Source organism: Mustela erminea, chromosome 18 (genome assembly GCF_009829155.1).
Source record: "Mustela erminea isolate mMusErm1 chromosome 18, mMusErm1.Pri, whole genome shotgun sequence".
Taxonomy (NCBI): Eukaryota; Metazoa; Chordata; class Mammalia; order Carnivora; family Mustelidae; genus Mustela; species Mustela erminea.
In genome coordinates this window covers 46,087,513-46,111,564 of record NC_045631.1, presented here as the reverse complement: position 1 = coordinate 46,111,564, position 24,052 = coordinate 46,087,513, and the positions used below count along the sequence as shown (strand labels likewise).

Below are 24,052 nucleotides of genomic sequence, written 5' to 3'. Positions count from 1 at the left end.
GCTTGTGACATCCACCCTGAGAAGCCCTGTTTTTCTGTGCTCTGGGAAAATGGCATTTATAGCAAGAAACATATAAATAGAAACCACTTCTGTAAGAATAAATGCAAAAGGCTAGATTTTGTTACTTGAGTCCCTGGACGCTGCCATGCCAAGCTCCTCCCCCACAGACATCTCGCCCAGTTAGAACCCCCCCCATGTGCATATATAAATGCTAAATACTTCACCCAACACTTCTCTCCATAAATGTTTCCCTGAGGCAGTGTGAGTTGGACAGCGAGGGAAGGTGGAGTGAGAGGTCACCCACGTTTAGCTCTACCAGCTCTGCCCCAGCATCTGGGGGGCTGATGCCAGCGAGATTGCATTGTGACGTACATGGGTCCTGAGCATTTCTGCTTTCGTGGGTCCTTTCCTCCCTTCCAAAAAAAAAAAAAAAAAAAAAAAGAAAGAAAGGAAAAATAACTTTCTGAACTGTATCACACATACATGTTGATACAAAAACAAACATAAGGCTGCATTCACAATCGTATATTCATTAGTGTTAAATTTTTTATTTTCTGGTTTTAAAATAAATGAAAACGAAGGGGCACAGTCTGCTAAGGATCCAACTCTTGGTTCAGCTCAGGTGCTGATCTCAGGGATGTGAGATCGAGCCCCGTAGTGGGTCTGCTTGAGACCTCCCCCTGTCCCTCTGCCCCTCCCATGCACGCCCCCCCATAAATAGATAAATAAATAAATCTTTAAAAACAAACAAATAAACATTTCCCAGGGCCCCCGAGGTATCACAGGCCAGAGGCACTGTGCCCTAGAGAATGTGCTCTGTACCTAATGGAGAAGCTGACCTTGACTAAGGGCAAATACCCCAAATTTGTTAAAAGCCTGAAGGTCTTACCTCTTCTTCGTCACAGCTCTTTGGGACCTTAGGGAAGAAACGTCGATTAGTGCTCCTGCCACCATCTCATACACACGCACACAACAACACGTTTATTCTCTCCAGGCCGAGGGACAAAGCATTGATACGACTACTAAATAAGCAGCACAGAATGACACGTACCTTACACGAAGGAGTCTTTAAGAGCAGAACAGCCCACTGAAGCTGGCGTCTGATTCTGTTCCCTGCGAGGAGTTGGTTTGTGTGATGGGGCTACAAGGGCTGCCAGATCATGTGTATTCTCTCACTTAAATCCAAGTCACAGTTGCGGAGATAGACTCAGGGGAATCCAGTAACTGGGCCAAGATGGCACAGAGAACTGACCCAACAGTGACTCCAGCATCTCACCCTCTGTCTGCGCTCTCATGAGTTGTTCTGGACACTTGGGAGTTAGGGGTGCCCAAAGGCCTTCCAGTGGAGAGGTCTAGGAGGCCTTTAGATAAACTAATTCAAGGCTCAAGTGAGAGCCTTTGCTTATGACACAGATTAGGGAATTATCCAAGTATGGGTGGCCTCTGGCGATTCAAAGCAGACCACCTCGTTTGTTCGTTCGCTGTGCTGGTTTCTCTGTGTCACGGGGCCAGTTGGCCAGTTTCCCTACAGCTGTTTATGTTTTTTAAACAGATTTATTTATTTTTTAGAGGAGAGACAATGCACATGCGTGGGGAGAGGAGCAGAGGGAGAGGGAGAGAAATCTTAAAACAGACTCCTCGCTGAGTAGGGGACCCCACGCGAGGCTTGATCTTAGGACACTGATCTAACCAAGAGTTGGATGCTTAACCGAGTGAGCCACCCAGGTGCCTGTTTCTGTACCTTTAAACCGTTCTGACTGGTCCTTGTCTTGGGAGCTGGGCAGCCTTGCTCCCTTAGTGGCTCTTGATCCCTACTCTTTTGCAGGAATGGCTGGTTTCTGAGAGAAGTTTAGGGGGCACCTTCCATCCACAGCCTCGGGGCTTCCATCTCCAGACACACTACTCCTCGCTGGATGAAATGATAGCATCGGACTTTTCTTCACTTTGGTGACATGCTCTAGGGACCCAGTTCCTGGGTGACATTCAATGTTCCCACCCACCTGAGAAATATTCACTGAGCACATTCTATGTACCGGACATCATTGTAGGTACTGAGGACACAATTGTGATCAAAGTAGACAAAATCCTGACCCCAAAGAGGTCGTATCATAGTAGAGAGGCAGGAGGCAGATAATAAAACATTAAGAGCGATGCTGTATGTCAGGAGGAAGATAAAGCCACATGATGTGGTAGGATTGAGGGCCGGGAGAGAGGGCTCTAGGGGGTGGTAGTGACCCTGGTCAAGGGTGTCAGCAGGGAAGGACTCTCACGAGTCAAGGGACATTCGAGTTGAAATCTGGGCGAGGAGAAGACACAAGTCATGGACAGGTGGGGTAAACGCAGGGCCCTGAGGGCAGGAGCAGCAAGTCCTGAGGGGTCTGGGCATGGCCTGTCTGGAAAGCCTGCTTGACAGGAGAATGGAGAAGGAGCTTAGAAAGGCAGGAAGGGCAGAGGGCGGGCAAGGGGTCCTGCCCCGGCCAAGAGGGCCCACCCAGAGCAGCCGAGGGTCCGCAGACAGGTGGGAAGGGTCAAGTAAGTCAAGAGAACACCACTGCTTCCCAAGAAAGGAGAGAGAGGGAGGAAGAAGGAAGCAACAGCAAGACTGGCTAAGCAATTTGCAGGGCCCTTTGTTAAAACTTACCAAGAATTTCCAGAGGGCAACAGCGAGAGCAGTGAGCCTTACTGGGCCCCTCTGATTTTGGCTGGCGAGACAGAACAGGACCCGGCCTCTGCTGCCGGCCCCCTCCCGGGAAGATAAGGCGCAGGTTCTCCCTGCGCCCCAGGGGGCTCACAGACAGGCCCCGAGCACAGGGTCAAGGTGGCGGATTACGTTTCTCTCTTTTCATGAAAATGTTGCAAATTGTACCGTGTTGTCAAACCAACACAATCGCCATAGCTGATGTCGTGGCCCCTCCATAATCGTGGGACCCTTCTGAGAGTTGCGCTGTTTTATTTTTCCTGGGGGTGGGTGGGTAGAGGGGGGGCCGGTACCCTTTCTCCTCCCTCTGCCCGCACATGGCAGGCTGCGGGGCTGACCTCTGAGCAGGTGGAGCATTTTCCACACAGGCGCAGTAGGCTGGAGCCAAGAATGTTTAAACCCAGGCACTATGTCAAATACCATTTATATCAAAACACCCCTCCTTCATCTTAGGCTAATTACCTTACAATTAACACTCGTCGTCTGACCTCGGTAAACCATGTATCCCCCACCCCCAAACATCGGAGTTCCTCATCTGTAAAATAGAGATAATTACACTTAGATTTCACAGGGGTGCTGTGAGGATTAAATCATATGAAAAGCTTTTTAAAGAGTATTAAGGTCTAAACAAATGCCTGTTAACGTGCCTGCAGATCCGCTCAGCAGCAGCTCATGGGGGGGGTGCAGGACCTCGGTTTGCCGGGAACCTTGAGGCCACCTGACTCCTGGGCTCTAGTGTATTCTTAACTATGAACTTCTGATCTTCAGTTTCTCAAGTAGCTTCCTTTCCTGGGGGAGTCCCCTTGCCTTTCAGTCATGCTTAAGGTCAAGATCAATAATCCTGGCTTATGTGCCAGGTTCTTGCGAGTCGGGCTGGCTTCGTAATTTTTTTTTTAAAGATTCTATTTATTTATTTGACAGAGAGAGGGAGAGAGATCACAAATAGGCAGAGAGGCAGGCAGAGAGAGGGAGGGGGAAGCAGGCTCCCCACCGAGCAGAGAGCCTGATGTGGGACTCGATCCCAGAACCCTCAGATCATGACCCGAGCTGAAGGCAGAGGCTGAACCCACTGAGCCACCCAGGCGCCCGAGCTTCATAATTTTAATAGCTCCTCGATGAACCGAGAAGAATCCAGACCCTGGACATGAGGGTCAGGAGGAGACAGGTAATCATTCTTACTCATTTCTTAGTACACAGTGCACTTGGGTAATACTCTCATCAAAATGTGTTTGAAGGCAGATACATTTACGACAAGAGCAAGCAACGCAACACTCCGGATGCTGTGGGGTGAGGAACGTGGGAGGCCTCTGCAGTCCTCCTGCCTGTGCGGTGGCCAGTCCTTCTGCCTAGAAGGACAGACATGCAGGAGGGAAGTCCCCTTCTCCAGGAGACCCCCATCTCCAAGGGCACTTTCCGCTCCACTCCTCACCTCTCCCTCGGTCTACCGGGCTCACTTCTGCCCCGCACCTGCCCGCCTGTATCATGGGCTTCTTTGGAGTTTCTGCCACCAAATGTGAGCTCCAAGACAGCTGTGACTGCTGTGTTTGCTGTGGTGTTTCTAGGTTTCTTAGGGTTCAGAGCCTTTGGGCAGTGATGGCATCCAGCTAGAACTTATAAGATTCTTTCATTTTCACTGTATTTATTTATTTAAAAGATGTATTCATTTTTTAGAGAAAGGGAGAGACAGCACAGGGTGGGGAGAGGCGGATGGAGACGGCGAGAGAATCCAAGCAGACTCTGCGCTGAGTGCAGAGCCCAACATGGGGCTCGACCTTATGAATCTGAGGTCAAGACCTGAGCCAAAACCAAGAGTTGGATGCTTAACCCACTGTGCCATCCAAGTGTCCCTCATTTTATATATATATACTTGTATATGTAATATATATGTATATATAATATAATTAATATAGAAATATATTTATTTAAAAAAATACCACCCTGGGGGCACTGCATGGCTCAGTGGGTTAAAGCCTCTACCTTCAGCTCAGGTCATGATCCTGGGGTCCTGGGATCGAGCCCCGCATCGGGTTCTCTGCTCAGCGGGGAGCCTGCTTCCCTCTTTCTCTCTGCCTGCTTCTCTGCCTACTTGTGATCCCTCTTTCTCTCTCTGTGTCAAATAAATAAATAAAATATTAAAAAAAAAATACCACCCTGGGTGGTTCAGGGATTTAAGCATCTGACTTAAATTCAAGAATGTAAGTTATTTTATTTTTATTATGATTTTGTGGGCGAGGGGCAGAAGGAGAAGGAGAGAGAATCTTAAGTAGGCTCCACACCCAGCGTGTGAGTCCAATGGGGGGCTTGATCTCACAACCCTGAGATCACGCCCTGAGCCAGAATCAAGAGTTGGACTTTTAACTGACTGGGCCACCCAGGTGCCCCAGGGTGTTTTAAGTTTTAATGATGAAATCCAAACTCAGAGGAAGGAAGGTGGGGAATGAAGGGCTGAATGCAATTTGGAGGCTCACCTTGGGGTGAAACTGCGGAGTTCGAGCCTTCGTCGAGGCTACTGGCTTCTGTGTCTCAGGTCCCCCCTGCTGGGGCCCGGGATCTGACTGTGGCTATTTGCTCGGTGACTTGATCACACACTGGGTTCCACTGACTACAGGTGAGACAATGTCCAATCCTGGACCTAGAAATTTATGGAAATGACGTGAGCTGGCCACGGCGCACCGCTGCAGTGTTTTTACCCGTGAAACTTACTGCCAGGGCTTCTTCTACCACCTCCCCAAGGTCCCCACATCAACCTGCACGCCAGCTTCAGAAGCGTAGGAAAGAGCCGGCGACACATCAGTGCACCCGGGCTCTGAAAATAGCAGCTGAAGCCACAAACCAGAGAACAGACCTTTGTGAATAGAGTGAAAGAAGCAGTTTGCCCCGGGCTCATCTTTTAAGCCACAGATACAACTCCCCGCTTTTACTAAAATAACATAGTAAAGGTAGGAATCAGCTGGAGAAAAGTAGAAAGTAGAATGTCTTAATACATCAGCTTTTCTTTTCCTGATTAAGTTTCCAAGGCCCTAATTTGCCTGCGGGAGCCCAAGAGAGTGAACTGACCAGAAGGCGGGTCATGGAGTCAACGCAAAGCAGAGGTGTGGCCACGTCCTTAGGGGCCAGGCTCAGGATGAAGCCTACGGATGAGCAGATGAGGCCCCGACGATGAATGGGTTCACGGGGCAAGAGCTGGCACTCTCCAGGTGCCTGACCCTGGGTGCCACCTTCACCAACGTGGCTTTACTCCCGTGGTTCCAGAGCGCTCAAATTAAACCGTTATTCATTTTCCAAACACCATCAAATTTATCTCCTCAGCCAAATTACGACTACGTAGGCAGAGCAGCAGGTTTCAGAAACTTCTCCATTCGACCCGAATCTAAACCACATAACTTCCTGAGCAGCTTCACACGTGGAGCTGCCTTCCCAGCCAGCGCAGCATTTTTCTTGCACCAAGAATATCAAGAGATCAGACCTGAAAATACAAAGTACCAACTGGGGGTTGCCAGACGGGGAGGACAGAAGTGAAGAAGGGGGAATGAAGGCACAGCCTTGGGTACAGAGTCAATGGGACTAGAGGACTGTTGTATGCTCACATCGGGAGCTCCACACAGCATAACGTAGAGCTGTTGAATCACTATGTTATACACGTGAAACTGACGAAACGTTGCTTGTTGACTATATTAAAAAAAAAAAAAAAAAAGAATACCAAGTGATACTTTTGGGAGTCAGACCTATTGTTTGGATGGTCTATGTGTTTTTGAGTGGCACCAAAGTCATAGTCTAATCATTTCTCTCTCTCTTTTTTTTTTTTTTAAAGATTTTTATTTATTTATTTGACAGAGGAGACACAGCAAGAGAGGGAATACAGGCAGGGGGAGCAGGAGAGGGAGAAGCAGGCTTCCCACTGAGCAGGGAGCCTGATGTGGGCTTCGATGCTGGGACCCTGGGATCATGACCTGAGCCGAAGGCAGCTGCTTAACGACTGAACCACCCACGTGCCCCGCCATACTCTCATCTTCCCCGACCATAGTTAATTTTCCTCTGACCATTACTAGTGATTCCGAGGCTAAAAAGTTATGCCGAGTCCCTTACAGAGTTTGAGGTAGCTTGACAGATTAAAAAGTCAGAGAGGAAGGGAAGAGAGCTTAGCAGATGACAGAGAAGAAAAGAGAGCAACAGGCAGGAAGAGGCTCATTTTTTTATGCTTTAAGCCCGAAGCCCAAACCCGGTGGCCCGAAGATGGAGTAAAACCTCTTCCTGTTACTTTGAAGTGCCTCAGAGATGCCAAAGGAAGGTTTTAGTGGATCATTTAATGTATCTGTTCTTCCTTCCAAAAGATAAATGAAATACCACCCCGGTCACTCGGTCTTCCGTAGTTTTGAGTACATTCAGTGTGATGGAAGAGATGGGACGCTCCCTCCCTCCCCCCTATAAAAGTCACGAATGAAGCTAAACAAGGTGTGTGTTAGTGCAAGGGTGTAGAAGGATGGTGTGTTTGGGGGCGGGGGCGTTGGACCCGGGGCAGATGAGGGGAGTGTCTCCGAGAGGCGGGGAGCTCTGGCTATAGTGACTTGGAGTGGGGTGTCAGAGCCCGAGAGCTGACGTGGCCTCCATGTGTGAGTGGTGGCAAAGGGAGAACGTGACGTATGAGGGCACTGGTCCAACGTATTGAGGGTCCTGGGAGTTCGTTGTTGGATAAAGAAACTTCAAGTACAGAAAAGAACAACAGCTAGAAGAAAGCTTGTGGTGTTAGACCTGCACCAAAGGCACTGATCTGAATGGAAAAGTACAGAAATACAGATGCAAGTATGCATGTGTACACATACATGCAAATATCCCTGAGCTCCGTCCACTGAGGGGCACTGGGAACAGGAACACCCCAAAAGCAACGAGCACTCTTAGCTTGGTTTCTAAATACCTTTCTGCACAAAAGAAACCAGAACTCCTTGGGCGAAATGGCAGATTGAGACCGGGGCAGAGAAATGGGAAGATGAACCTTGAACAATTTGTGCTCAAAGAACAATGGGGAGTCACAAGGTCACAGAAGCTTTGAAGGGGCCCCCGCTGGCCCAATCTGAGGTAACATGAGCACCAAAATAATGATAGTATGTATAATGATCATCAAATAAAACAGAAATCTGAGTCCAAGAATAAAGAAAGCTTTCCTAGTAGCAACTTGGAATAAAATCTGTGCTTGAGGTTGAGGGAGAGGGGATGGCTCTTTTCCTTTGCCTTCCTTTGGCTCCCTACACACACTTCAGTCCCTTCTGGATAGACTGTGTCCCCTTCTCATTCTCCTGCTGACGTGTCATCTCCCCTGGGCTAGGCCAGAGGCATGGATGTGCAGCAGGTTTCTTTAGTCATCAACTAGGACATTCCTACCAGTAGGGAAAGCGATTACCCACAGAATCAGTCCTGGTAGACTATTTGGCCATAAGGGTGTGGCTATCATCATGGTGACAGAAGCCAGGAGGATTCTTCGAGACAGTGAGACCTTCTACACCACCTCCATTGAGGAGATGCCCCTCAATATTGCTGACCTCATCTGAGGGGCTGTCCTGCTCTGCTACCCAGGGTTCAGTCTGGGGGGCTGAAGAGGAACAGGAGTGGGGAGGAAAGGGAGCCAAGGGATGGACATCTTGTCATTTTTTTTTCTTTGAATAAATGTGAATAAATGTGGTTTTTTAATTTAATTTTATTTATTTATTTGACAGAGAGAGATCACAAGTAGACAGAGAGGCAGGCAGAGAGAGGGAAGCAGGATCCCTGCCAAGCAGAGAGCCCGATGCAGGACTCGATCCCAGGACCCTGAGATCATGATCTGAGATGAAGGCAGCGGCTTAATCCACTGAGCCACCCAGGCGCCCCAATGTGGTTTTTTGATGCAGGAAAAAAAAAGAAAAGAAAAAAGAAGAAAAAAAAGAGAAAGCTTTCCTTCTAGAATGCCAACCAATAAATGTACAAAGAATGACAGGATTAGGAGACACTCACAGGCTACCATTATAGTGGTAATTCAGCCAAGAAATTGCAACATAGATGCCAAACTAGGGGGCAAAGTTTGATGAGGAATGGGTTATCCACCCTATTTCAAAGCACACAAGAAGCTTCTTAGTAACTTTTCAGAGAAACCCAGTAGATACCACCTCCATTAAGTGATCAAGGTTACCACCACCAGCAGAGTAATTCAAAATTATATTACCTCAATAGGATATAGCAGGAGGAGCACAGCACCACCGATATTCCTGCCAGAAATGTGTAACTGGAACCCAAACCCTGAGAAAAGCATCAACAAATCCAAACTGAGGGACAGTCTGCAAAACAGCCTGTAATCTTCAAATGTCAAGGTCATTGAAACAAATGTGGATTGTTCCAGACTATAGGAGACGGAGACAGGACAACTAAGTGCAACATTTTTCTGGTGATAGAAGGTATTATTGGGCTCATTGGGAAAATCTGTGGATGGTAGTGTTTTCAGGTTTATTTTTGCTTCTGATGGATTTATTTGGTGATATAGAACATCTTCAGTTATGGGAATTACGCATTAAAATATGCAGGAGTGTTGGGACATCGCCTTGCAACCCACTTAATCTTAAAAGATTCAGAAGAAAATGGCCTGTTCTTGTAATATTCTTGGTAACTGGTTACTTTCAAATTCGAAATTATCAGGGGCGTCTAGGTGGCTCAGTTAAGCATCCAACTCTTGATTTTGGCTCAGGTCATGATCTCATGGTTGTGAGATCGAGCACCACCTCAGGCTCTGAGCTCAGTGGGGAGCTGGCTTGAGATTCTCTCTCTTTCTGCCCCTCCCCAGCTCTCCCACCTCTACTCTCTTTCTCTCTCAGTCCTTAAAGTTCTCTCAATGCCTTTTGTGTCAAACATTTAGGAGCACAATAAAAAAAAAAAAAAAAAAAAAAAAAAAGAGACAATTTTGCTAAAAGTCAAGATTCTTTTAATTTCTTATAAAGACGTTATAAAGGAAACAGTGCTTAAAATTCCACAGAACTAAGGCTAAGTGGAAACCATGACCAAATAAATACACAAGGACTCGTTTTGACGCTCTTTAAAGCAGTGTTTTTATCCAAAGAAAGATGGTTCTTCTTGATGTGCTTCTCATTGAATGAAACTTTTATTGACCTTTTGTATGTATCAACTGGCTAGCCTATGTATCTGAACTCTAAAATAATTTAATGGGACTCATAGTCAAGTGACGTGTTATTGATGATACATAATAATGTCTTGATTTATTATATTCATATATAATAAATTCTTGATTCCTTTAAGTTCATCATTTCCATGACCATTTTAGCTATGATAAATTACAAAATGGCAAGGAAGATTCTGAGGGAGCTTCTGGGTGGCTCAGTGTCAAGCATCCGACTCTTGATCTCAACTGAGGTCTTAATGTTAGGGTCCTGAGTTCAAGCCCGGTGATGGGCTCCATGCCAAGCACGGAGCCTACTTAAAAAAATAGAAAAAGAAAAAAAGAAAAAGAAAAAAGAAAAAGAAAAAAACCCCCTACAAAACCTTGAGGAAAGTATATAGTAAAGGGCTTCACAAATAAGGGCAATTATTAGAATAAAAAAAAAAAAAAAAGATTTGTTCGAGGTTCAAGGTTCAAGTCTGAATCCTTGAACTTTATAAGATCAACGAGACACTGTTTGTGAATGTTCTTTCTTAAAAAACCGCCGATGAACTCAGTATCCTGTCAGGAACGGGTGGCTCTGGGCCAGCACCAGACACAAGAGGCTTGCGGTATTTGCACTGAATCCAAACCCGGTACATTGTCAGCTGCTTCCCTCGGTTCACTTGCAATCGGCGATCCACCAGGTTCTGAACCTTTTCCAGTCCAGCGGTAGTGAAAAGCGTGTCCAGCTCCTCTGGTTTGGAAAAGAGATGTTTATGTACTTCCCGCTGAAGAAAAAACATTGTCTACCACTTCCTATGTTTAATGGAGCTCTGTGAGACCATTTTTATTTATATTTTTCAAGTGGCTTGAGCCGAGCTGTTTATTTATAAGTGCAGTAGCAGCTTGGTAACAGCAAGGAGCTCGCATTTAAACGGGGGAACCCAAACCATCTGGGAAGGGCAGCTTGATATCCAGAGGGAGAGCTGAAAAGTCAGCTCAGGGGAGGAATGTTCCAGAAGGGCTTTATGGACACCTTAAGATGACATACAAAAATCTACACAAATGTAATAACAAAGCCACTTTTTAAGGGGAGAGGTTCTGCCACTTTGACCCAGGGCTCCAAAAGCAACACAATAAAGGGTCCCAGAATGGCAGTGGGCATGGGAGGCAGGGCTGGCCGCCAAGGAGAGCCATTCTGGGCTACAGCTGGAGCCGGGGAGCACAGGCCTGGCTCCGGGCACCTATAGGACGACTCAGTCTGCAGGGTGACACCAGTTGCACTGAAGTCTCGCAAAAAGGGACAGCTTTCCTGTTTGGGGCAGAGTGACAGGGAGGAAGAGGAGACAGCAGAAGGGCCCTGCGGAGGGCGGAAGGCTCCTGGAAGCGGGGAGCGGGTCCCGGGCGGCTGAGTGCAGGGGGTGAATGGCAAGAAAAGGCTGCCAAAGGCGGGAGGGGCCCCCCAGTCTTCCCTCTGAGGGGGAACGGAGCAATGTCCAAGCTGGTGCCTGGGGGACACTGGCGCATGTAAAGAGGAGCATTTTTGTACCTTGTGTGAAGAAGTAAACTCTGGTGCCGTCCCCTCTCACATAGAAACTTTCGGACAGACACTGACCTGCGAAGTGAGGTGATAAAAATCAGAAACTTTCCAGTGCTTCTTTGATGCTCACGGCCAATCCCATGTGTAGCACTGACACCGATTTCTTGGGCAGAGAACGTTCCTGGTGACGCTGGGCACCTGCGGGCTCGTGCTGTGGACACGGGCAGCCCCAGGAGGCGCTCAAACCCCAGTGCTCCGTCCCGCGGGCCTCAGCCTTCTCGTCTAGAGCCGGTTCATCCCGCAAATGTTTTGCCCCCTCCCGCATTCAATAAATACCATAGACTCTTTGTGAAACAAAATAAAAATCAGTCGATCGATCAAAGCCACAGACTGTAGCTAGACCGACAGGGAGGAAACCTGAGCCACCAGGACCGTTCCCCACGTCTCTCCACACGGCCACACACTCACGGGTCCGGTCCACGTGCCCTCCCCTCAGCCAGCACGGCCTCTGACCTAACGTCAGCTTACCAGCCTGCTAGGTAATCCTACGCCTCTGGGACGTCACTATAATCTCACTTGCTTTGCTCATTCCTCCCCAGCCACTCTTGTACGTGCGAGCCAGTTGGAGACAGTTACCCCGCACTCTGCTTTTCTCGTCTGGGAAGGCAGGATGGAGACCCCCCCGCCCCAGGACCACCGGTGTGGGGTCTGCCTCACGCGGCAGGCGCGATGCCCCCCTTCCGCAGAGGCATTCACTTTGTTTCGAAGACTTTGCCTAAACCCACATTACGAGCTAGTTCTTGAGTGATTCCCCAAAGGACTGTTAGACTGAGTAGATAACACCACTGTGCTTAAAAAAACAAAACGGAACAAAACAAACACAAAACCCAAACACCATTTAACAACTTGTTATTTCTACCAGTAACAGAAAAGTACATCTCCTTCTTTGAAATGGCCAGCAGTAGGTTTAAGAAGTGGTTATCTCACTCTTAAGTTTTGTTACCTTTGTTTCTGGCCACTTGGATCTGCCCTTCGGTGAATCAACTCTAAAATTTTCCTTCCTGTTGTTTTGGGTAGGAGGCCGATCTCCTCATCAATTTGCCAAGAGGCCCTTGAAGAGCAGAGATAATAACTAAGTCTTCATCTGTTCTAGACACGGAAGTGTTTTGTCTTTCAATTTATGAATGGCATCTTGGGGCATGCCACGTTTAAAAATTACTTATGTAATCAAATCTTTTCCCCAAGGTGGCTATTCTGAAAGTAGCTGTCTTGGTTAAGGGATCCCCCCAATACCTAGAGGGCACCAGTCTTCAAAAACATACCGCTCTCATCATGTATTAGGTGGTTTTATATACGGAGCTCTAATTCTAGAGTTTCTATGTGATTTCACTGACTTACAGGTCTAGTCTGATGGCACAACTGCTGCTTTGGTTATAGCAGTAAAATACCTTTCTTAAACCGAAGCTGCGCCATGTCGTAGCGGCCGTAGTCTCGCAGAAGCATCATCCCTCCGGGCTTCAGCAGCCTGCTCAGCCTGCCGATAGCCTTCTGCATCCTGCGGGCCAACAGAGAATGAGGACCAGGTCTCCTCAAGGACAACATTCCTCTTCCTTGCGGCGTGCCTGGAACAGCCAGTGGACTTCCTAACCCTGACACACACAAGCCCCGACATTTCTGCTCCTCGCTTCGGTGACATGGGAGCACACACTCTGCTTCTCAGGTGCCTTCTGCTATCCGCTCACGGACATGGCTTTGACCCACTCCCTTCGATATGCAGAGGACTGAGAATAACCTGCTTCTGCTGGAGGGCTCCAACTTCCATACTCTGCAGCTGGTTCCCTTCCTTTTCCTCCTGGGATGGCCTCATGGGGAAGCTACCCCTGCTCTGTGCTTCCGGGGCTCTCAGGGCCCAGCCCTAAGAATCCGTGGTGAGGATTGCTGGTGAGCTGACTCACCCGTCTGCCCCCAGGGCCTGAGCACTCCGAAGGCACAGACTGCACCTTTCCATTTGTTAAACGAAGACGAAACCTCAAGCACTCACAATTTACACGGTGAGTCAGTAGGCGAACGGGTGCCACGGGCAGAGCGCTCTACCTTCTGACTACACGATTCAGGGGCACCTGGGTGGCTCAGTGGGTTAAAGCCTCTGCCTTCGGCTCGGGTCATGATCTCAGGGTCCTGGGATCGAGCCCCACGTCGGGCTCTCTCCTCAGCAGGGAGCATGCTTCCTCCTTTCTCTCTGCCTGCCTCTCTCTCTACTTGCGATCTCTGTCAAATAAATAAATAAATAATCTTAAAAAAAAAAAAAAAATGACTACATGATTCACACACGCAGGCCCAGTGCTGGTTTCAGCTGTACTAACCTCCAAGTATCAATGCTACAAAGCCCACTTAAATATCGAATCAAGAGTTTTAACTTTAATGTTTTGCTTCAGTCCATGTCAGCTTTTAAGTCTGTAGCATTTAAACTTCTACTGATATTTTAGCTATCAAACTCTACTGTCAACTTGAACTCACGACCCTGAGATCAAAAGTTGTGTGGTCTACCAACTGCGTCAGCCAGGTGCCCCAGACCTCTACAGTTACGAGCATTTAGAACCACACCTGGCCTTTTGGGCTGTCCTGCACCTGCCTATTTGCACGCTCACAATATCCCTGTTAGGTCAGATGACTCAGTGCTCGCCTCAAGGAAATGTGGGACAGAGACAACTGCTCATTCCTCTGGGTCTCTGGCTGACGCTGCTTCCTGAGGACAGTATCTCATCAGGACAGCTGGCTCCCCCATGTCCAGGAAGCTCTAACAGTTATCCTGCAGGGTTTAGGAACTAACTTTCGTTTCACCTGAACTTGATCTTACGGAATTCCCCTATACTGTGGTTTTCCAAAGAGCTTAAACATAAAGGAACCCCTGAGTAAGGCTTCACTATAAATTGTGTTAATAAGCCTGCTTTACTGAAAGCATCTGAAAAGCCCAACAAGGGGAAGCCGGCTGGTTTAGTCCGTAGAGTGTGTGGCTCTTGATCATAGAGTTGTGGGTTTGAGTCCCATGCTGGGTTTAGAGATTACTTAAAAATAACATGTTATAGGCTTATTTATTTTTTTTTGAAGATTTTAGTTATTTATTTGAGAGAGAGAGAGAATGAGCGAGACTTGCTCCCAGGACCCTGAGATCATGACCCGAGCCTAGGGCAGACGCTTAGCCACCTGAGCCACCCAGGTGCCCTTTAAAAATAACATCCTAAAGAAAAATAAAAAGGCCGACAAGGGGATGGTATCTAACAGCTGTGGCACACCGTGTTCTAAAACAGCATGCTGACGCTATCAGCAGGAGGTGTCCCCACACACCCACGGGCGACCGCACTCCTATCCCCGGACGTTCAACTTCAGCACTGAAAAGAAGAACCAACCGCTGCAGCCAGCAGGCAGAGGTTTACAGGCAAACAGGTTCAGGAAAAGGGGTGAGGCACTTGCATCGCTCTGACAGAGTGGCCTTTCCAGGCCCATCAGATCACCCTGCTTACTCGGGGTCCAACCCTGGTATCAAGGTCCCTGACCCGAGCTTCGTTTCTGTTACACTACTGGTTAAGGGACCCAAAACTTACTTGTCTGGAACGACCGCCGAGAGAACAAATATGAGGATGATGACATCGAGGCTACCCCCGGGCACCGGGTAAGTCGCGTCTTCATCACACAGATCGTGAACAAACGCAAAGCACCGACGAGGATCATATGCTGAATTTGTCTGCACAATTGGAAGACCAAAGGTTAGAAAATGTTCACACACACACCACACACACGCGCGCACACACACGAAAATGTTCCCCCAGCCCGGAGGAAAGCTTATCTTGCTTTAAGTGTAACTGCGGCTGCCGAGGGTTATCGCCCTAATCATGAAGGCGTGCATTCTGACTCAAAGGCTAAGAACGCCCAACAATTCCAGGGAGGAGCCTGTGGAATCCAAGTGGCATTTTCATTTTATTTATTTATTTTATTTATTTTTAAGATTTTTAAAATTTATTTGACAGACAGAGATCACAAGTAGGCAGAGAGGCAGGCAGAGAGAGAAAGGGGGAAGCAGGCTTCCTGCTGAGCAGAGAGCCTGATGTGGGGCTCAATCCCAGGACCCTGGGATCATGACCTGAGCTGAAGACAGAGGCTTTAACCCACTGTGCCATCCAGGCGCCCCATTCATTTTATTTATTTTTTTTAAACTTTTTAAAAAAAAAAAGATTTTATTGAGGGAGAGAGCAGAGCGAGTGAGAGAGCATGGGGTGAGGCAGAGGGAGAAGCAGACTCCCAACTGGTCTTTTTTTTTTTTTTTTTTAAAGATTTTATTCATTTATTTGGGAGAGAGTGCACGTGAGAGAGAGCATGAGCCAGGGAGAGGGGCAGAGGGAGAAGGAAACCAGACTCCCTGCTGAGCAGGGAACCTGATGTGGTGGCTCAGTCCCAGGACCCTGGGATCATGACCTGAGCTGAAGGCAGATCCTTAACCCACTGAGCCACCCAGGTGCCCCCCCACCCCCCAAAACTGATACTTTAAAATGGAATGTTTTAGCGGCACCTGGCTGGTTCAGTTGATAGAACATGTGACTCTTGATCTCAGGGTCGTGAGTTCAAGGCCCATGTTGAGGGTATAGCTTACTCAATTTTAAAAAATAAATGAATGAATGAATGAATGAATGAGGGGAGGCGCCTGGGTAGCTCGGTTAGTTAAGCATCTGACTCTTGATCTCAACTCCGGTCATGATCTCAGGGTTGTGAGATGGAGCCCTGTGTTGGGGTCCACATGAGGATTCTCTATCTCTCTTCTGCCTCCCCCACACCCACTCTCACACACCTGCAGTCTCTTTAAAAAAAAAAAAAAAAAAAAAAAAGAATGTTCTTGATTATTCTGCTTTTATTCTTTTCTTTTCTTTTTTTTCTTTTGAAGATTTTATTTATTTGCCAGGGAGAGACCTAGTGAGAGAGCGAACACAAGCAGGGGGAGCAGGAGAGGGAGAAGCAGACCTCCCGCTGAGCAGGGAGCCTGATGCGGAGCTTGATCCCAGAACCCTGGGATCACGACCTGAACCGAAGGCAGAAGCTTAACGACTGAGCCACCCACGTGCCCCTATTTTACTTTTATTCTTTATTCTTACTCTGATGCACAAAAATTAGATTTGAGGATTGCAAAGTGCTCACGGAGGTAAATGGCCACAAGGAAAAAGAAAAATCTCATCAGGAGAGAAAACATACCGACACTTTTAAAACATTTAAAAGCATGATTTAAAACAACTCCCAACCCAACTATAGCATATTACACAGATCACAGAATTCTCCAGGAAAACCTATTGGATATGGAAAATTTAACTTTATATTTTGTCCTAAAATTAACAAAGTTAAAAATAAATAAAATTAACTAAAGAGAAGTCTCAATATTCAACTGGTCTAGATCCATAAAAGTAACTCACTCCAGAAAGACCTGGAGTTACGAACTCTGGAGCTCCTGTGCTAGGAACAGTAGACATGATTGTAACGACTTATTTTAGGGTAATTTCTCTTTCCGTATCTCTCGTCTCCAAAAATGTGACTTCGCTTCTCACTGGCCACAGCTAATTCAAACAGGGCAAGTAGACTATCAGCTTGGCCAGGTCAACCAGACTCTTTCTGGGGACTTTGGAATCAGGACAAGCCGTTCTGGTGAGGTTCTGAGAATGCCTGAATGGGGTAGATGTGTAAGGGGCAGGTATGTCGGGATCCTGTGAAAACCCCATTACGGAAAGCTGGTCTGTAAAGAGAACAAAGGACAAATGGGCTGTGGGCTATGTGAGATACAAAACCATGAGCTTGAGGGAGTTACTGTGACAGGAAGAGGAGGGAATGGTAACATGTCACCAGCTAGTCAACCTGCCTTGGTATCTGCCACCTCTTCAGGGCTGAGTGACAGCCCTGGCTACATTTTATGCCCTTAGCTTCTATGACCTTCTCTTTCATTGATTGAGTTGGTCTAGGTGTTTCTGTGACTTGTAACTCAAAGAACCCTGACTAGAAACAATCTTCTCATTTTAATACTTAAAACCTACGTCTATAGAGGTCAGGACACCTGCCTGACGCTCCACAGCGGCCAGTGACACCTTCCAGGTTCACGTTTGGTTCTTTCCTCTACTCCCAGCTGTTGCTAGAGACCTTGATTTTTAAGAGAACCTTTCCTCTTTAATCAGAGACAGTTACAGACAGGAACTACTGCACTTACCCGCACCAGTTCTATGGCTGTGGAAGAAAAATCACAACAGTAAACAAAGAGTCCCGGATCACTGAAATGGGCAGAAAAAACAGAACAGTTAAGACTAGAAACTGAATTTTTTCTGTTTTCTCTCCTGTGTAGCAAAGTTAAAATATCAAAGGCATCAGATATTAGCAGTCAAACAGGGTTTAAAGCTCACCAATTTTCCTGATGACAAAGATAACTTAGAAATTTACACCTCCTGTCACCCATGGTTCCCAGTAACCACTATTACCAGTCTGTTGCAGTAAGTTTTGAGAAACAACACACCCCTTTCTCCTCTGTGCTCTCCTATAGTTAAACTTTACAACACACTTACTTGTTGGTTTGTAAAATCGGAAAGACTGTGTTTCCCACACCACAACCAACCTGCAGACAGAAATGAACTTTTAGTTACAGGACTTTCCAAAGAATTAATTCCCTAGCGCTAGATAAATAATCAACCATAGATAATCTTGCCTAATTGTATTAGTAGGAAAGGTACAGTGACCACAGTTGAACAGTACCCATGACAATCCCTGACCTTGACCTCAGGAAGTTTAAAAAGAGGTAGCCATAAAAGACAAGAGCATGGGCTCTTGATAGCAGAAGGGAGCTGATGTGGAAAAAAGGGCATGGATTGCTTTTACTTTTTGAGTTTTAGCAAATGGTCCTATAGATGAAATATATATTTTTTTATTGATACAGTATTTATTTGTCTTGCCTGTCAAATCCTGAGCCAACCACTTGCCCCAGGCTGCCTGAGAGGTATAGGAAAAGGAACATACAGGGCAGAAGAGACACAGAAAGACTGATGGGAGGCGGAGACAGCTCCTCCCCATGATGGGAGAGGAGAAAGGCCACCATCAGGCAAAGAGCCCCATGGCCTCTGAGACGGCAACACCAAGAATGGCATGGGAGAGGGGGCATGACCGGTGATGAGGTTCCCAAACAGTCCCAATTCCAGCCCTAGAGCCAGTCCCCCTGCCGTGGCAGCCCCAGCCCCAATGAACTTGGCTACTGTGTCGATGTCTGTTGAAATCGCATTGGTTTGGAAGCTGCAGCTAGTAGAGAGGTCAGGGGACGTGGGGCTGCCGAGCTGCTAGGCTCTCATCTGTCAGTGTCTCCGGGGCTTTCAGCACCGCTGCAGTGATTGGCTCAACAGCTGAGAGGCGCACCCGACCAAGGAGGGCGTGGAGACGAACTCTGCACAGGTGTACATTTTCTGGGGATGAGGGGCTGTGGCAGAAGAGCCGCTCCCGGTGCGGAGAAGACAGAGAAGGCAGATAAAATATTTTCTTACCGAACGGCACTGTGTCATTATTGGAAACATGCTTCTCAGACTTAGCAGAAAAATTCATGAAAAGGAGATCATGGGTCACAGTGTCCTAAACATGGTGCTGGGTGTCCTAATAACAGTGACCATTTGGGATTGGGTACCTGACCCTTGGTTTCAGCTCAGGTCATGATCTTGGGGTCATGGGATCGAGCCCTGCATCAGGCTCTGTGTTCAGTGCGGAGTCCACTAGAAATTATCTCCCTTTCCCTATCCCTCTGCTTCTCCCGTGTTCACGCATGACCTCTTTCTAAAATAAATGAATGAAATCTTTAAAAACAAAGACAAAAAAAACCCCAAATCCAAAAAAGACAGCGTCCATTTACTAAGGCCTTACTACATGCCAGGCACTATTGTTAGCCATTTTACATCAATATCTTAATATATGTAATTCTCATAACCGCTGTGAGGCAGACAGAGAGGGAGAAGACCCCTTCTGCTTGGGGAGGAGAAGGGATTAGGAACAGGGCCAGGGCTAGAGTACTCAACCCCAAGGCTAATCAGCCTCCAGTGGAGTGCAGAGTCACCACTTACAAATCTGCATTACAGTCGCTACCCAGACACGTTTCCAGGTCTAGCCTGGCCTCAGCACCAACATGCACACTAAGAAGACAAGAATTCTCCACTGCCTGAGAAGCAGGCACCATCCCAACCGACCCCATCCCCCGCAGGACTCCTCCAGTGGCCGGTAGAGCAATATACAACGTTCGGATGAAGAGGACGTTCCCAGGCAGCACCTCAGGTGACCTACCTTTGTCTGCCACAACACCCAGCTATCTGGACTGAATTCAGGGCATATCATTAGTTCCAAAGTGGAGGTGTTTCTAGGCCAACCTAATGGTCAGTGCTAGTCAGCGTCTTCAGGAAGAATCACTTTTGGGATCTGTCTCTCCAGGCCGAGCACATGTGTAAGAGAGCAGCCTCACTAACCCCACTATCAGGTAACAGAGAGGGGTTACCTCAAGTATTCTTTTTTGTTTTTTTAAAGGTTTATTTATTTATTTGAGAGAGAGAGCGAGAGAGAGAGAGATCGCAAGCAGGTGGGGGGGGGGGAGGGGAGGGAGCAGGCTCCCTGTTGAGCAATGAGCCTGATGCAGGGCTTGATCCCAGGACCCTGAGATCATGATGTGAGCCCAAGGCAGAGGCTTAACCCACTGAGCCACCCAGGCGCCCCTACCTCAAGTATTCTGTAGGTGGCTGAGGACCCAGGGAACTCATCGGCACGGATTTCCAGGTGACTGAGTTTCCGAGTCACATCTTCTTCCAAAGGAGGCATCTGTGTTTTATGTCCAAGACTATCTGAAGAACACGTGTGCTGTTCTTCTGTTTTTAAACCAGGTCCCTCCTCTTTCCTCCTACCTTCAGGTACTTCACTCCTCTTGTTCTCTGAGAGCCAATCATTCAAGTCATTGTGGTTTGGGTTAGGTGCCAACTCTGGGAATTCAGTGAAAAGCCAATGTCTATCCTTGAAAAACCCGTTTTCGTGGATTTTGTAGAACTCGTTCCAGTATTTGTGGGCATTGACTTCATAATCAACTGTAAATATTAAAGAAAGAATTTAAAAACCCATCTCTTGGTATTTTATGTACCCTTAATGTCAAATGTCATTCTGCTTCACTGAGTGTCATTCTATATTAAAAGCATCGTCAAGTGGCGCCATAATCTCAGAGCTGGAAACCTTGTAGTCCTAATCACCTACCCTATCTGAATTCCCTCTGCGTCTTGTCCTTCTAGGGAGGAACTTCTACCAGGAAACTTTCTACCAATTCTTCACCCACATCTCTGGGTGACTCTTAGCTATTAGAAAATTCTAGCATTAAGGAAAAAAAAAATTCTGACAATTAAGCAAAAAAAGAAAAAAAATCTACCTTCTGGTCAGAAAGTCCTACTATTTCTTATGGCCACACAGAACAATTCTTTTGTATTTAAGGGCAGTTATTTTCCCCCTCTAAATCCTCTCTTTTACAGGCGAAATGTTCCAGGTTCTTCAGTCATTCCCCATGTGAACTCAAGCATTAATGACACACAGCTCTTCTTTACATACACTCCTCTGTCTGTGGTTTTTATTGAATGTGGAGCTAAGAAATGAATTTGATACTACTAAAAGATCCTAAAAACGGGAACAAGGTTGAAAGGAAAGGAGAAATGCTGAGAAGAGGGAAAAATATCTTCAGATGATTATAGAGTTCTGATGAGAGAGGACAGGAGAGACTTAAGAAAGGTAGATTGTTTCCATTGTAGCTTCAGGTGATCAAGGCACTGGCAAGTCCTAGACTTCAGTTTTCTCTTTGCAATACAGGGCCTTGACGAGAGTAGTAGAAACGGGGGGAAAAAAAAAACCACCCAAAACCTAAGAAATCGGATTTTAGTTTCTCCACTCCTACTACTATCTAACTGCTTACCTCTGGGTAAGGCACTTAATGTCCTGTGGTCCAAGTTTCTTTAACTGTAAAAAGAGGATATTGGACTACATGATTTTCAAAATCCCTTTCAACTCTAACTTACTTTGATCTATCTAGTTTCTGTCAAACTATGTAAGGTGAATATTTTATAACTGGAATCTTCTAATTGCTATAGTGAACTGTGGGATACTACTCTCCCAAGTTCAAGTCCTACTTGCAAACTGTCTTATAAGACATAGGCTCAGCCAGACCTAGTTTTAGTATCTAGAGATATTTTGCAGTGAAATCACCCACCTCTCCAGAAGGGTCTTTTTTCTTTGGCCACACTTACCTACACTCTTCACCCAGTTTTCCTTGGCAGAAGCCCTAAAACCTCACAGCCATCACACCAGTCATTAGCTCCCTCCCCGAATAAACTGAGAATCTGATCGCTAGAATCTAGCTTCAATCACATTTCCTCAGCCAAAAAAGTGTAATCATATAGACGAAGCAGAGCCTCTAAGTTGGCCATGTGACCACACGGTTGCGCTCGGATAGTCTAGTCGACTAGCTAAAAATTAATCGGTAGAAAATCAAGATACAGTTACTCCTTCTCAAATAAAGCCCAAACCCAAACTCCCTCTTCGCCCTAACAAGATTTCAGGGTGAAACTCTTTTGCGTCCTCACCCATCCCCTCCCCTCCCGTTCTACCCCCGACTTCGGGGACAGTCTTGGCGGTCTAGGATCTCTAGCCTCTCGGGGAGAGCGCCTCGAACAGTACGCTGGCTGCTGTTACCACTGAGGGCCCACCTAAGCGCACCTTGCTTCTCCTGGCACACCCGCGGGGTACTGTTCTCCTGGACTTTCCTCTCCGCTGCGGCGGCCTGCTCTTCTGACCACTCCACATTGTCCCTGGGAAAATCAAGCGGGCAGTTTAGGGGCCTCACGTTCCAGCTGCGGGCAGGATAAGTCTCTGGCCATGCAGCGCCTCTCCCGTGGAAGGACAGCGCCTCGAGCAGGGCAGCGGGACTCGTGGCCCGCGATCAGGGGATTTTCAGAGCATACGGGGATGCGGGACAGAGGGCGAGCCGCAGATCGGACGAGGGGCAGGGCGGTTACCAGGCATTATGGTGAAAAACGCGCGCCGGATCGCTCAGGAATCTGCTCCCAAACTGTTGCCGCTTCTCGCCGACAGCAGCCGGAGCGCACTCAGGGTGGGAGTCCGCCATGACACCGGAGCCGGATATGCCTGCCTTTCAGACACGCGAAAACTTCCTGCGGGGCCACGCCCCCTCCGGAAGTCGCGGGATCTGGGCGGGAAAAGAGCAAGGAGGGGCGGGGCAGCTCTGAACTCCCGGGTCTAGGTTGGAGCTGGAGCTCCGCCCTGTGGGGGCGGGCCCTGAGTTGGGAGGCGCTCTCCCGGGGAAGGGGCGCTCGCCCACTGATTTTCTCTGAGCTGGCTTTCTGTCTTCCCTGCAAAGGGGCTGGAGACAGTGCAGGCCCGTAAGGAAGCGGGAGACAGGGATCCCTGGGTGGCTCAGTCGGCTAAGCGTCTGTCTTTGGCTCAGGTCATGATCCCAGGGTCCTGGGGTTGAGTCCCACATGAGGCTCCCTGCTCAATGGGGAGCCTGCTTCTCCCTCTGCCTGTTGCTACCCCCCACCCCCCGTGGTTGTGCTGGCGCGCCGTCTCTAATAAATAAATAAATAAAATCTAAAAAAAAAAAAAAGGGGTGGGGGAGGCATTGCACTTGAGTCTCCTGTCTATGCTGGGATCCTCTAGCAGGTTTCCCAGTTTCTCTCAAGTTTTAAGACGGGAAATTATCTTGAATCACTTTAACAATTAAGGGTGTCTCATTGTCAAGGGTGCCTTAGGTCCATTTAGACCGGATGGCGGAAGAATTTAAGGAAAATAGCAAGCTGGCTGAGGAAATAGGACAGTTTTCCAGCTTCTGTAGTCAGCTTTTCATACTGTGAAAAGCTATGAAAAAGAATAAAAGAATACTATTTTTCTGGGGAAGGGGGGATATGGAATGAATTCTGAGGACATGAGGTTAATTTATATAATTATATAATTTTTAAACTATTTTCAAAAAGGCTATTTAAGAGAAAGTGAGAGAGAAAGAGGGAGGAGGAGAGGGAGAGAGAGACAGAGGCAGGCTCCCTGGGAGCCCAATGAGGGGCTGGATCCCAGAACTCTGAGATCATGATGCTTAACGGACTGAACCACAGAGGGGCCCCTATAATTATATCATTTATAACCTCCTACTTTTTGGAATTATCCATACCCAAGCTTGGTCACACAATCAGGACTGTAATATAATACAGTTTGTTATACTAATAATTTTCAGCCTTACATTTGTTTCAATAATTACGATAAACTGATTCTGGAAAGAATCTGTGAGGAAGTATCCTGTTGATATAAAGTTAGTTGAGAAGAGTTCCAGGGGAGTAAGGACTACCATTTGCAGTAAGTTAAGGAAAGGGTTAATTAGTTATTTAAGTGGTGCGGTACTAGACAGCCCACTGGTAACGAGTGATCATTTACTTAATTGCACATTCTTTCCATAGACAAAACTGAAGGGAGCTATGAGAGATTGTGTATCTTTCTCAGAAAAGAAATGGGAACAAGCCCTAAACCCACCCAATCTCAAAGAAAAATATGTGAGTGAATCGAAAAGATAAGATAGTAAAGAACTTGTACCTTATTTGAAAACATGTTTGCCATTCTCCTAGTC

General features: G+C 47.2%; 1 protein-coding gene and 1 non-coding gene across 3 annotated transcripts; one reads left to right on the top strand and one right to left on the bottom strand.

Annotated features, from left to right (window-relative positions):
• Positions 1-7,834: 7,834 nt before the first annotated feature.
• Positions 7,835-7,946, top strand: LOC116578600. Its single transcript, XR_004280967.1, has one exon. It is a non-coding gene; the product is annotated as a small nucleolar RNA SNORA67 (small nucleolar RNA).
• Positions 7,947-9,999: 2,053 nt separating this feature from the next.
• Positions 10,000-22,583, bottom strand: METTL2A (methyltransferase like 2A). 2 transcript variants are annotated; one of them, XR_004280456.1, is made up of 10 exons: positions 22,437-22,583; positions 22,138-22,229; positions 20,113-20,471; positions 17,940-17,989; positions 17,591-17,651; positions 14,958-15,097; positions 12,804-12,910; positions 12,359-12,466; positions 11,365-11,430; positions 10,553-10,569 (listed from the first exon to the last, which is right to left on the bottom strand). XR_004280456.1 is itself a non-coding variant. In XM_032320174.1 (9 exons), exons 1-9 carry the CDS (start codon positions 22,544-22,546, stop codon positions 10,367-10,369), a joined length of 1,188 nt encoding a protein of 395 aa, XP_032176065.1. In that variant the 5' UTR covers positions 22,547-22,583; the 3' UTR covers positions 10,000-10,366. The 2 variants fall into 2 exon arrangements, 1 of the variants encoding a protein (XP_032176065.1); XM_032320174.1 differs by lacking the exon at positions 12,359-12,466 and having other exon boundaries at positions 10,000-10,569.
• Positions 22,584-24,052: the final 1,469 nt, after the last annotated feature.